This window comes from Mus pahari, chromosome 15 (assembly GCF_900095145.1).
Source record: "Mus pahari chromosome 15, PAHARI_EIJ_v1.1, whole genome shotgun sequence".
NCBI lineage: Eukaryota > Metazoa > Chordata > Mammalia > Rodentia > Muridae > Mus > Mus pahari.
This window is the reverse complement of record NC_034604.1, coordinates 20,232,989-20,247,480: the sequence shown is the minus strand read 5'-3', so window position 1 is coordinate 20,247,480 and position 14,492 is coordinate 20,232,989. Positions and strand designations below refer to the sequence as shown.

Below are 14,492 nucleotides of genomic sequence, written 5' to 3'. Positions count from 1 at the left end.
AGTGTGACATTAACAGGGCAGTGTGCACAGCCTGGCTTCCATCCCTAGTGTGACATTAACAGGGCAGTGTGCACAGCCCTCTAACAGCAACAGCATTCAGAAGGTAGGAGGAGGAGGAGAAGGAGGTTCAGGAGTTAGGGAGGCCAGCCTGGGATGTATGAAACCCTGTCATTCATTCATTCATTCATTCATTCATTCATTCAGATAGATAAATAGTAAAAACAGGTAAGCCAGCCTCCTTATCTCCCTACTTAATAAAATAAGGAAAACTAAATTCCAATTATAAACTTTAAAAACAAATACATGAAAATTTTCATATTTTAACATAGCTTTTTATTTTGTCTATATCATTTCTTGGTTTTTCCCTATATAACTGCTCACTTTGTAACTAAGACATCTCCACCATACAACACTCCCATAGGACCTGTGGGTGGGAAACCCTGTCCATTACCATACTTATGCAACAGTCCATTACATCTAATACTGTAAGAAAACCTGAATTACACATGCCACTCAAATGTAAATAACTTAGCTTGTCCTTATGAATATACTCCAACAGGACCAGAATTCACACTATTCCTTTAGGTCTTATGCTATGCTTACAACATTTCACAAATTAATTCATTGATAAACGTTAAGCATACCCTTCAGTAATTAAAAAGACTGGAATACAGTTTATAAAAATGTTTTAAACATGAAAAATAACATCTCATATAAAAATCAAAAGCTGCCCTTCACACAGGCGTGAGACCCAGACAAATGAAAGGGCCAGCAGAGCAAGGCACCGCTACCTCCAACCCTCACTGACACTCACCGCCATCCTTTATAGTGAATGTGTTTTCCTTCAGCCTTAAACTGCCATCCTTGGTTTCGAAGGATGCTGGTTTCATATACAGTCTCCATATTCTTATTAGGCAGTCCTGTGAGCAGCTTGCTAGGAAAAGGTCTCTACCTATTTAGAGAATACATACTACATTACTTTTTAAAACAGTAAATTTAGGTGTAAGACTTTTTCTTCTGTGGTGTATATATTTCTAGATCCAAAAACATTACTTTGTTTCCTTATCCGTCATTTGACTGGCATTCACTTTTAATGTTAACAATGTTAACAGATATGCATATAAGAAGTGGTTTTCCACAGCTAGGCTACAAAGTTCTAGAAAGAACTCTTCAAGAATATCTATATATAAGTAAGATAAGTACTGTCATTCTGCAAATATCAATTTATCTCATGTTTCACCACGCAATCAGAAGTTAACAAATAGGTTAAGGAACCCCTTTTCTGAGCCACTGAGATGTCTCAGTGGGCAAAGGTACTTTCAGCCAAGCCCCTGTGACTCTGATCTTGGGACTCACAAGGTGAAAGGAAAGCCTGCTTCCCACCCCCGTGCTGTCTCTCAACCTCCAGATGCGTGTCATAGCATGTGTGCTCCTCCAACAAAACTTTTTAAGTCCCCTTTCTATGTGGGACAGCAGGCAATGTAGCACACAAAGAAAACTTAGAAATTAAGCAGGAAAGGCTGCCTTCCTGGACTAACACAAACTCGTCCCCATCATGTTCACGTCTAGTAAAACTTCAGACTGACCAAAGGTTGCCCATTCCACGCCTCTTATCCAGTCCTCGTGTCCACAGAGAGAAAGTGCTTTCTGAAACTAGAAAGATACTAGTCATTAAGGTGCGCCTTGGGTACAGCACTGAGAATGCTGGCTACCTGGACTTTTACAACTATCCAAACTTTCTTACCAAATGAAAGGAAACAAGGGCCTAGAACTAACCAACTCCATTCCCGGGACTCTGTCCTTTGGCTCAGAAAAAGCATACACTCTGTGTAGAGGACAAACGGGACCAGAGAGTACTTCAGCAGGTATGCTATATGGCAGGCACTCGAAAGGTTAAGGGGCAACACCAGCATGGCATCTTTCTTCTCTCTCTCCTCCATGTAGCAGCTTTATGGGTTTTAGTTATCAGCTTTCCTCTAATAACTCTGCGCCCGACGACCAAGGAAGTGGTTGTGTGGTGTTCATAACGTGAAAGAGCATCTAACAGAGTCGTCGAGAAGATTACCCTGTGGACTACTCTGGTTTGAATTGTAACATCCCTAAAACGCTATCACCTAGAAGTAGTTTACATTAAGACATGTCACTAAGCAAAACGTAATTCTAGTTTCCAAACTGCAACTTAATATGCCATGTTTGGTTGCTATCCCTGGGAGGCTTCTCTTTTCTGAAGGGAAAAGGAGGAGGAGGGTGGGGAGGAGGATGGAGGAAATAGGGGCAGAAGGAGGGAGGATGCCATGTATGAAAGAACACAAACACTAGTTACCTGGTCATCCTGTTGGGTATATAAGTGAATTCTGCAGTCATCATCACCACATGCTAACACTGGCACTGGGAAGGAAAACAGGCATGGCTAAGAGCCCGGCAGCTACAGTCACAGGCGAAGAAACTGCCTTTGCTCCCACATCATGGCACAATTAATAAAAGGTCTTCGGGAATAAGCGGACATTCTACATGGTTCATGTCAGTGGTTGTTGACAAACTCTAATAAGACAGTGAGTGTCTCCACTCTGCGCATTACGATGAAGGAGAGACAAAGGGAGAGGCCGAACAAGGAGGGACCAGGAGAAAACATGGGCTAAGTGCTTGCTTGCCACACGAGCCTGACTTCAGTCCTTGAGCTCAATGCCTGGAACCCACATAAAAAGCCAGAATTGGTGATATGCATCTATAATCCCAGCACTCCTTAGCAAGATGAAAGACAGACAAACTGGCAGAAAGTTTGCAGGCATCTATCCTAGAATACATGGTGTGAAGGGAGACCCTGCCTTAGAAACTGAGTGGACAGATAGAAGGACTCCCAAAAGTTGTCATCTAACCAAAATAAATGTTAAGTAACAAGTAAGGTGCATTCTTACACTACCACCAGAGGACCAACGGGAAAAACTGTCCCCCCAGCTGGAAATGAAAAGCCTCGGGCTGGTGAGATGGCTCAGTGGGAAAGAGCACCTGACTGCTCTTCCGAAGGTCTTGAGTTCAAATCCCAGCAACCACATGGTGGCTCACAACCATCCATAACGAGATCTGACTCCCTCTTCTGGAGTGTCTGAAGTCAGCTAGAGTGTACTTACATATAATAAATAAATAAATCTAAAAAAAAAAAAAAAAAGAAAAGCCTCTGAGCCCAGCATCAGTCACCAACTAAACATCTTTACACTATGTGTTCCATGACTTCAAGGACTTCACATTTTGCTTGAGAATGAATTAATGTCAAAATACAAGAGCACACAATCAGATAAATGGTTAAGAGGCCCGAGGGGACTAAAAGGTGCATGTTACAAAACTAAGCTCCCTCCCTAGCCACCTCTGCACAAAGCAAGCATAGAGTCAGAGTCTCCGCTCCTGCCATGGAGGACAGAGAGCAGAAGAGCTGGAGTTTCCCAGCCATGCCTCTGGCAGCTGGGCCTGCCCTCCAGGGAAAGCAGGGGGTAAAGAGAACCATAGTCTCACATCGACTGCCATTTCTGTGACTAAAAGAGGCAGGAGAAGGCAAACTCATCGCACAGGCCATGAAAAGCTGCCATGTTAAGAAGCCCCCACGGGTAAGCACTTCCCCTTGGTCCGACCTTCACAGAACTACTTTCCCACAGTTACACTCAGGCGCATCGGGGTCAATTCCATACGCGGCAATACTAACTTGGAGCACGTATTAAATCAATCAAATTTCAGCTAAATCCCTAATAGCTGTCCTTCACTTTATGATCTAGATTTAGGTGTTGAATACTGTAATAAATGTTACAGTATAACCATCTCTATTTGTTCTTCTATTTCTGAGAAATAAATGTAACAGATACAAAGTCAAGGCTCCAAACATTTCTTTATGCATTCTTCTAATGAATAGCAGGACACTTACCATTAGTACCAGGCAAAATAGACAGGCAGACAGAAAGTACGAATCCATCCATGAAGCTCAAGGTCTGAAGGTATTTGACTGAAAAACAAAACTCCCCATGAGCAATTGTCAGCTTCTCTAAGTAAAGAAGCTGTGTGCTATCACAAGTCAGGGTGCCAGTAGACAGAGGGAGAGAAGTCAACCCCCAGCCTCGGTCACCTTGGGAAATGAACTTGTTAAATTTAAAAATCAGAAGGAGTTTACTTAGTCAAATAGTTTGGTTAAGGGATATTGTGAAAAAGTCAAAAAGAAACACATTCACATTAGAATTGTAATATTCTAAAGTTGCTTAAAATGTTGGAACTTATGTGTGTTCTTGTAGTTGCTACTCATTTCACAATTTCCACTACTTTTCCCTAGATTACAAAGCCTCCAAGCCTACCTTCAGAGCCCTTTTTAGACCAGATTCGCACTGTGGAATCTGAAGCTGCAGAAGCTATCAGGGCATGCTGCTCCCCTTCGGATGGCCCACTCTGGTAAATAGCGTGCACAGCATAAACAGGTCCTTCATGGCCTTGGAGACGGACTGATTTTAAAACCTGAATCAGGAATTACACATGTGTTATAAGAACAAAGGAATTATAAAACTGGGCTGGCTCATGTCTCTAATCCAGAACTCAGGAGGTTGATAAAGTCTGAGGCTAGCCTAGGCTACCAAATGACTGTCTCAAAAAAATCAAGATCAGGGGACTGTAGATAGAACATGATAGCTGTACATTCCTAATGCTGGCACTTGGGAGGTAGAGACAGGGGGATCACTAGTTCAAGGTCATCCTCAGCTACACAAGATGAGAGGTGCACTGAGCACTGTGCACACAGAAGTGCATGAGTAGGTACCCAATCCTAAGGATGCTCGGCCTTTCCCTTGAACCCTAATTCCTTTTATACCCCCACCCCACTCAGTCTGGCCTCACTCCCCCCCCCCCCCGCAGTTGATTGTACCACCACTAGGAGCTTAGGGAAGCACTGAGGAAAAGTCTGAAGGTCTGTCTCTTCAGGTCTCAAAAATAAGAGCTCTCTTCTCCCTAGATTCTTCTGCTAAGACTGGGCCCAGTGAGGGCAGCATTCTGCTCTCACTCAAATGCAGGTGGCTCCAAAACCCATCTCGGCTTGGCCCTCTATTTCCAGTACCTCGTGTTGGGGACATGGAGTCTGGTCATAGAGCCAGCAGCTCCCATGACATGATGCACCTGGTTCTGTAGCTTCCTACTTGCCTATTTTTCTCTGCAGAAGCGCCTTTCTCCCGGGGCCCTAAGAAAGAACTGAAGTTTTACTCATCCCCCTGTCTATCATAGTCCCAATTTATTTTGTAACTAACCTGTCAGTGCTGAGAGCTTTTTTTTAGACCCCTTCTTCCTTCCTGTTTCTTCTATGCTGTTAACACTGCTTTCACAGTAATTGACATACTCCATTAGAAAATCCTGGGCTTCATACATAGTAGGCAACTGTTCTGCCACTCGTCTGTACCCCAGCCTACCCCCCCCCCCGCAAAAAACAAAAAAAAACAAAAAAAACTCGAGACAGTGTTCTGCTGTATAGCCTATTCTGACCTTGAACTCGTAATTCTCCTGCCTCAGCCTGTTGTGCCAACGATGTAGGCCTGTACCACATGTACAGCCTAAACACAAACTCCTAAAGCTAATACTCAATATGATCTTCCCCTCTTCTTCTGCACACATGTATTATATAGCAACATTTCCAAAACTGTCTCCTCCAAGTTCAATGGGATGTAAAAGAGATTTTAAGTGGGAACGGCAAGTTCATTCCTGTAATGGTTGTCTTCCTTGGAATCCTCACCCCTAACTGTTTCCCCAGACAGTAACCCTCCACTCTGCAATCCAACTCTAAAGCCATCTGTGGGGGGACAGGGGGGCGGCACCAAGTTCACACACCTGGGCTTCAACCACTTTGGATTTTCGTTATTCAAGTCCACTCTACCCTCAAGATGATGTCCTTGACTCACAACAGGAAGGCTCTGCTCTATGTACTCTGCAGGGTAATATTCAAAACCAGCATAACTACTTGTTTCACTTTTATTAGTCTTTGCCTACAACTAGAACTACTCATCAAAGAGGCCCATCACATCATCACACAGTGTGTGGAACATGGCTTACAACTACAGATCTACATTTATCTGACAGCAGCTACCCATTTAATACACCAAAATGTCTGTCATTATTAAAAATAGAACAGCTCGCATGAGATCAGTCACAGGGACAAGTGACAGCACACGAATATGGAAGCAGAAATTAGAGGAAGGATACAGGTTCCCTGACGTGCACAGGGCAAACTATCCCAGCTGGGAGACTGCACACAGCTGTAATTACAGCCCTCCAGGCCATCCCATCAGTAAGGCTAGATTAGGGATACAGTGATACTGTCTCAGAAAGTGTTTATGTGTATGCTGTTTATGTGTGTCTGTGCGCATGTCTGTTTTGTGTTGACCAGCTACTCTTGGACATGGCCTGGCCTAGAGTATGAAAAATCCAGTGACACTCCATTATAGAAATTGATTTTCTCTTTCCCAGAAGGTATTAATTGCAAATAGCTTCTTGGTTAGGTGTGGGACTTTGCGTCCACTTCCCCTTCTTAGTGTTGGGATTTTATCTTTGGATTTAAAAGAACAATAAAGTATATGGGTTATGGATAAGCAAATAAAGAATGTTCATAGATAAGAAAGAAATTAAGGCACTTCATAAATAAAGAAAACTACAAACCAGAAATGAGAACTCAACCTTGAAAAGTAAATATCATTTCTTAGAATTAGACACAGCTACTGACCTGATTATTCTCTAGCTCCCAGTGAATCACCCGATTGTCAGATCCTCCAGACACCAGCTCAGTGGAAGGGGCTGGAAAAGTTGTATTTCAGTAAATATTTGCATTCATACCATTTCTTTACCTAGTTATTTTCTTTCTTGTTTCTCTGGGTTTTGTTTGTTTGTTTTGTTTTTGTTTTTGTTTTTCTAAACAGGGTTTCCCTGTGTAGCCCTGGCTGTCTACTCCCTCTGTATACCAGGCTAGCCTCGAACTCACCAAGATCCACCTGGCTCTGCCTCCTGAGTGCTAGGACTAAAGGTATCAGCTACCACCTTTTCTTAAATCAAGTTAATTTCGTAATCAAGTTTTTAGGAAATCTAAATTATCTGGTGACAGAGCCTTATTAGAGAATCACAGGCTACAGTGTAACATATAACTCATTTAATGTAACATCACTCTTAAATGGAAGGTAAAATTAATATGTCACAGCAACATCCTATGAGGTGATTCTAATAGTCTTTGATAGCAAGTGGTGGCAATTAATATATTTACAGCTGTGTCTCTGCACACACATTAAAAGCTGTCCTTTGTATTACATGGTGGCTTTTACTGACTTGATGCAAGAGTTACTCTGATTTGCCAACTGAGATAGGTAGTGAGTGTATTAAGCTTTTTTTCTTTTAATATAGAAGTTTATTAAGCTTTTAATAAACCATAGAAGTCTCACCAATTCAAGCAAATTCTGCATTTGTGCCTGGATCATAATGCAGAATGGGAGGGAACTTAACTCACAGTACAGGACCACAGGACAGTAGATACAGAAGGACAACTGGGAGAATTCCACAGGACTGAGAGTTTACAGCAACCAATAAGGTAATGGAAAATCCTGGAGTCAGGGAATCTTAAATGAGGGAGAATAATCCAATACAGTCAAGCATTCTAAATTTGTCTTCTACTTCACACTCTTAAAACCCTAAAAGGCCCTGAATGTGGGCTATGTGTGTCAGTATTAGAAGTTAAAACTAAAAAATACTCCTTAATAGTTCACTAAAAACTACGATGATGTTGGGCCTGGGAACACACACCTTTAGCCCCAGCACACAGGAGAGAGAGACAGGGGTAGTGCTATGGATTTAAGGCCAGTATGATCTACATAGTGAGTTCTAGGCCAGCCAAGGCTACACAGTGAAACCAAGTCTTTAAAAAACAACAATAATTACACAGCCTAGATGGCTCATTAGGTAAAGGCACCTGCTATACAAACCTATGACCTGAGTTTGATTCCCAAACTCTGAAAAGTGAATGGACTTCCTCCACATGCACTGTGTGTGGCATGTATCCTAACCCCACTTGCAATAGTAATTTAATGGGGCTGGAGATGGCTCAGCGGTTAAGAGCACTGACTGCTTTCTGAGGATCCTGAGTTCAAACCCAGCAACCACAAGGTGGCTCAAAACCATCAGTAATGAGAGCAGATGCTCTTTTCTGATGTGTCTTAAGACAGCTACAGTGTACTTACATACTATAAATAAATCTTTTTTAAAAAGTAATTTAATTACTGATGTATAAAATATGTTGTATTGGCTGGTTTTGTATCAGGCACAAACTAGGCATTGGAGAGGAAGGAGCCTCAGTTGAGGAAATGGCTCTATAAGATCCAGCTATGTGGCATTTTCTCAATTAGTGATCAATGGTGGAGGGCCCAGCCCATGGTGGGTGGTATCATCCCTGGGCTGGTGGACCAGGATTCTATTAGAAAGCAGGCTGAGCAAGGGGAAACGAGCAGTAATCATGCAGAATCCATGATTTCTGCATCAGTTCCTGCTTCCAGGATTCTGCCCTGTTTCAGTTCCTGTCCTGAATTCCTCCAATAGTGAACAGTACTCTGGAAGTAGAATAAACCCTTTCCTCCACAACTTGCTGGTGGTCATGGTGTTTCATTGCAGCAGCAATAGAAACCCTAACTCGGACAAAGGTTAATACAAATTTTCATAGGAGCTAAAGAATTCTAATGTTAGAACCATAAAAATTAATAAGAACAAAGGCACAATGTTGTATGTCTACAAGGCTCTTTAATGTCTGGCTATGTTAAAAAACAGCTTGAGCTTCATATCTGCTTCTTTGTTTAGTCTGCTAAGTATCACAGGTCGAGTGGCTGATAGAAAACCACACAGCACGCTCATGACAGCCTGTGAACGAATACACTTGTTAGTATGATGAAAACAGCATGGGCCTCACACATCTCAGGATCACCTGGAGTCCTCTGATCCAGTGCTGCCCCTCACTTTTCAGACAATGCTATCCAGTACAACAGAGGTACAATGTCTCAACTAAATAAAGCAACAGTCTATCTATGGCAGAAACAGACTTGGGTCAACTCCACCAATGCCCTGCTCATAGGTTTTTCAATCAGAAGCCATGGCACAGGGTATATCCATGCTTCACCTGAGGTCAAGTAAAAACACTAGTCAGCCATTTCACTGGGTAGACCTTTGAAATTTTTTCCCAAACATATAATGTCAGTGAAGGAAATGCTAAAATACGAAAAACAATGAAAGAAAACTACTAACCATACTTTATCAAAAAGCATTTGAGAGCAACCTCCTCAGCTTAACACTTACAGCCATCCTCTGTACGTATCCACTGCAGGCAGTTGACTCGAGCGGTGTGGCCATTCAGATTGGTAATAACTACCTTTTTCTTTAGAGAAAAAGAATACCAGTTAGTATATTAGAAGGGAGGCTACAAAGGAATCGGGAAGTAAGAAAAAAATTAGTTATCAGTATTTTGACACAATAAAAAAGAGCAGAATTCCATCAATAGAGTTGCATTTCAAGCCATACACCTCTAACTGTAGCTTAAGCCACCCACTCACTAGAGAGCTTTCCTGCCTTTCCACACATCACTCCCAGACTCCTATTCATAACTGAAGACCTGAGCTCTCTGGATCTTCACCTACATAGTTCTCACCCCAACCACCTTGTCAGCAAGCCTGTCTTGATTCTCCAAGATAAGCAAGTAGTCCTTTCTTTGTGGGCCATAATCTTTAGCAAAACACTATCGCAATGCATTAAGTCGAAAACTAATTCACTTATTTCATGTGCATTGATGTTTTGCCTGCATGTATATCTATATAAGGGTTTTGGATCCCCTGAAATTGGAATTATAGACATTGTGAGCTGTCGTATGGGTGTTGGAAATTGAACCCAGATCCTCTGAAAAAGCAGCCAGTGCTCATAAATGCTTAGTTATCTCTCCAGCCCAAGTTAATGGTTTAAAGAAAGAAAAAGAAAAATCTGCAGTTAATGTATACAAATTCATGGCTCATTTTGAGGAGTCTGTATTTAATGTATACAAAGTTGTGGCTAGTCAAGTGGTAGGTTCTTTAGCCTTAGTGACCAGTGACACAGGTCATGAGGCTACAGCTATCATAGTCCTTTGAAATCTGATCCCTACAAGTTCTACAGATTCCCAGCAGATCCTCAGTCACCCGTGGGCAGCCTTACCGCACCCACAGCTAAGGTTTGCTCACTGCCTTCTCTGTATAGCCCCCCCCCCCATGTTACCAACAGTACTGACTGCATGCCAAATGTATACCAAACAAAATTTCTCATGGCCAGGAAAAAGGAACAGGCAAGTATGCATAAATTAATATAATTAATGAATGAGCCCTCGAGGCTGGAAAGCACTGACGGATTTTGTTGTCTTTCTCACTGGACTAAGTAATTACTCATTATCTTTGTAGCTTCACGACGCTACAAAAAGCTTAGAGGGGGGCTTTCAAAAAAATGCTGAATAAACAGCATCCTCAATTCTGTATTGTAGCATTTCCTGTGCATGTATGCACACACCTGTGCGTGCATGTACATGCCTGTGTGTGCATGTGTGTGCTCATACATACCAGAGGCTGACATTCTCCACCTTATTTTCTGAACTGAGATGTGTTTTGGCTGGATGGGTAGCCAGTGAGCTCTGGAGTTAGATACACACAGATGTGCCTGGCCTTTACATGGGTACTGGATAATCTGAGCTTAGGTCATGTTTACCATTAGAAGACATCTCTCCAGCCCCACATCTCAAGTCTTCCTACTCCTTTAATTAAATACCCAACCAGAAAAATACTTAACAAAGCATTGGGGGGGGGGGGCTCTATGTTGTATGTTTAAAATCCTCTAACATGACTATCAGGTTATCATTACAAAATACGACAGAGGTGGACATGGTGTTTCAGGTCTGTAGTCTCAGCCCCTGAGAGGCTAAGGCAAGAGGATGGTGAGTTTGAGGGTAACTTCAACTACACGGTGGATTCAAAGAGACAAGGCAGCCTGGGCTACAAAGAGAAACGCTAAAAAATAAAAACATTTTTAAAAAATGATGGAAGCTATCGGGGACAGATCCATGGAATCCACTGACTTCTGCCCAAAGATGGGGCTTCTGCCAGCTTAGTTAACCATCGGCTGAAGGCCAATGTAAAGTTTGCCTTTAGTTTGATGTGCTTCTTCTTGACAATCAAGAATTTCTATAGCAAACTGATAAGAAATAAGAGGCTGGGCAGTGGTGGCGCATGCTTCTAATCCCAGCACTTGGGAGGCAGAGGCAGGTGGATTTCTGAGTTCGAGGCCAGCCTGGTCTACAGAGTGGGTTCCAGGAGAGCCAAAGCTATACAGAGAAATCCTGTCTCGAAAAAACAAAAATAAAAAATAAAATAAAATAAAAAATAAGACCAGCATGCTATGGGTTAGAGAAAATAATATTTTTTTCATATAGAACTTTGCAAAGTTTAGGAAAACGATTTAAAATCAAATTTTATTTTATTTTATTTGTTGGTTTTTCGAGACAGGCATCTACACTACACTTTAGTTTACAGCGTTTCAACAGACACAAGGACCATGCAACATTAACTGCGCCATCCTAAAGTAACCAGGGGAGAGGGTCCTAACTCTGGTAGAGTGCATTAATTACTTGAGAAGCTGAATAGGAAACTGCCAAATAATAATCAGCCGGCTGACGTTCAAAAAACGGGTTAAGTCTTGCCTTATAAACAGGGCTTAAGACTCCCATCCTCTATTTTTCTCCACAGTTCCTTAAAAGCTGCATTCACGTACCTAAAATGTCTTTACATTTCTTTGCAATTCAGTGTAAGTTCGCTAACTATGCTGCAGGGGAAAGAAAGAATTCAGCTGCTTGAACCCACGTCTACATTTCAGTTCTCGTAAGGGTATTGAGAAGGATGTCATCCTTGGGATGTCAGCTCGGGGCTCACAAGCCACGGGCACCCTAGGTTGACGCTGCGAGACGCAGGAGAGAGCGGAGCCCAGGTCGCTCCGGAGGCGCTCCTCCTCCCACGCCCCTGGCGAGTGCTGGACCGCGCACTCGGCCTGCAAGCCGGGCCCGCAGCGCACGCACCCTGGAGGCTCGGAGTCCACCTAATCCCTCGTACCTGAGGGTCATAGAGCGCAATGGAGCAGGATGTGCCGAAAGCCAGGAGTCCTCCGGGCCCGGTATTCCAACTCAAAGCTCCTCGAACCCGGTTCGGGCAGCAAAACACATGAGACACCTCCAACACAGAAGAAACCATGATGCTAGCTGCTCAATGGCCGAGCTACTCCCGCGCACTTCCGCCCCAGAGCGGAACTACTCTAGCCAGCCGCGGATACTCCGGCATTCGCCAGCCGGTCCGGATTTCGAAAGGGCCGGGGCGGGACTAAAACGCCCAGCTCCGCAGGCCACGCCTCCCGGCCACGCCCCCGTCTGCTGGCGTGGTTCTTTCCCGTAGCCTTCGCTCGCCTCGCGCATCACTCTGACCGCTGCTCCGCGCGTGAGCCGGGCCTGACCGCTGTAGGCAGGGCGCTCTCGAAGGAGCTCGTGGTCCCGGACGGTTCCATCGGGCCGGGCTGCCCACAGCGGACCAGACTGGGCCGAGGTCCTGGCGTGGCGCGGAAGGGCCCGAGGAAAGGACCCGCGCCCGCCCCTCCATCGCGGCGAGCCCGTGGCGTCTGAGAACACGCGGAAAAGCGGATCGGTCTTGGCCGACCGGGCTCCGGAGCTGCACTGCGCGTGCGCCACGGTGCTAGCAGCGGGAGGCGGCGGTAATTACCGATTGTCCTGCTTGGAGGAGGCGCGGCAACCCCGGGGCCGAGGGGTGGCCGGGCTCATGATTCTGCCGCTGCTCCACGCCTCGTAAAGGCTTCTCGGAGACCGGAGCTGCGCGGGTTCTCAGCCCCCTCGGACCTCCCGCGGGGAACCGAACCTGCGCGCGGGGCCGGGCGGCGGGACACCAGGAGAGGTAAGTTCCGCAAGACCGCAGCGGGGCGACGGGACAGAGCCCCGCAGGCCCGGATTTACAGAGACCGGGTACTGGGACCAAGCCGGGCGACGGAGAAGGGATGCTTCGAGGGCCCCGCCTCACGTTCCACTAGCCCGGGATAGCTGCCCCTCCCAACTTAGGGGCCCCATATAGGTTTGGGAGCCCCAAACTAGGAACTTTCTGCGATGGTTTAACTTTTCACCTTCAAGGAAGCTTACTAACACGTTTCATTACAGAAGCCCTCATAAAGCAAGCGTTGTGCGCTTTTCCGTTTTCTCCACTACCTCCTTTTTCAAGGCCTCTTCTTGTGGCTTGCTTGTTTCTTCCACATACAGAGACTCGGCCTGTGAGGAGATCCAGGGACCGGTCTCTGGCCCTCAGCATCTTACCCTGGCTCAAGGCCAGATCTGCCCCACCCATCTGGTGACTCGCCTCTTCTCCCCCTGGGAATGATTTTTTTTTTTTTTTCATGAATCTTTTTGCCTATCATGTGAATTCTCACAATGTGAGGCCCCAAAGATGGTTGGCAGGATTCTGGCCCTATATGGTTTTGTGTGCCTCCATTTACCTGTGCGCCTAGTATGATAATCAGCACTTGGGCAACTGAGGAGTTTAACAAGCACTTCCACTCTGAATTCATCCTTGCAAATAGATATTACCGGCTTTTCAGATGAGGTCATGAATGTGAGAATGTGCCAAGGAACAGCTTGGAATATGGTAGTCAGTTTCCCAGTGCCCCGTATAGATCAAAATCCCTCAGTATCTTTTACTAGAGACGTGTTGAAAATCCATCCAAAAATCTGACTGTACTGTACTATAGTGCTTCTGCTGCACTGATTTCTGCTTTTCGTGTTCCACTTGAAAAGGAGTGCGGTCAGGCCTTGAGTTTGGAACATTCTCTGAGAGAACACTCTAGCTAATGTGTAGCAATTGAAGAACAATGCTGTGTGTTCTCAAGACGCTTAATTTACTTGTTCAAAGAACTATTGTGCAGTTATTCAGAGGAACTGGGAAATCTAGACGCATTGCCACACAATCAGGTCTGATTCAGTGCTGAATGGGGGTGCGGAGATCGTGTGTGTGTGTGTGTGTGTGTGTGTGTGTGTGTGTATTCCAGTCTGTTTGAAGATAGGTAGGGAATGACCTGATTCACAAAACAACAAACTTGGTAAAATTATGTCGGGAATAAGGAGCATGATGTGTGTCCAAAAAAAAAAAGGAATCTTTTTTTTTTTTTTTTTTTTTTTAATTTAGATTGCCAGTTGAGACTGTTGTTTCTACCTTTTCTATTTGTGAAATGGTGGTGGTGGGGGAAGTGGTTTTGAGCTGTGGTTCTCAGGAAGAAGCTGATGGCATGGCTGTGAGCACATGGTTCTTTTTCCTCCTCCTCCTCCTCCTCCCCCTCCCCCTCCTCCTCCTCTTCCTCCTCCCTTTCTAGAGCATTTTTTTTTTTTTTTCAATTAAGAATGCCCAACC

At 44.5% G+C, this 14,492-nt stretch overlaps 2 protein-coding genes across 2 annotated transcripts in view; one reads left to right on the top strand and one right to left on the bottom strand.

The window, feature by feature from the left end:
* Positions 1-12,355, bottom strand: part of Elp2 (elongator acetyltransferase complex subunit 2) — a 35,295-nt gene extending 22,940 nt beyond the window's left edge. Inside the window, exons 1-8 of the mRNA XM_021214156.2 lie at positions 12,150-12,355; positions 9,331-9,409; positions 6,731-6,801; positions 4,332-4,488; positions 3,911-3,988; positions 2,324-2,388; positions 1,587-1,653; positions 815-952 (exon numbers count right to left, since the gene is read on the bottom strand). Coding sequence (XP_021069815.1) covers positions 815-952; positions 1,587-1,653; positions 2,324-2,388; positions 3,911-3,988; positions 4,332-4,488; positions 6,731-6,801; positions 9,331-9,409; positions 12,150-12,287 — 793 coding nt within the window. The 5' untranslated portion in view covers positions 12,288-12,355. The remainder of the gene's footprint in view (positions 1-814; positions 953-1,586; positions 1,654-2,323; positions 2,389-3,910; positions 3,989-4,331; positions 4,489-6,730; positions 6,802-9,330; positions 9,410-12,149) is intronic.
* Positions 12,356-12,436: 81 nt separating this feature from the next.
* Positions 12,437-14,492, top strand: part of Slc39a6 (solute carrier family 39 member 6) — a 22,872-nt gene continuing 20,816 nt past the window's right edge. The window contains exon 1 of the mRNA XM_021214810.2: positions 12,437-12,995. The gene's annotated coding sequence lies outside the window, so the exon portion shown is untranslated. The remainder of the gene's footprint in view (positions 12,996-14,492) is intronic.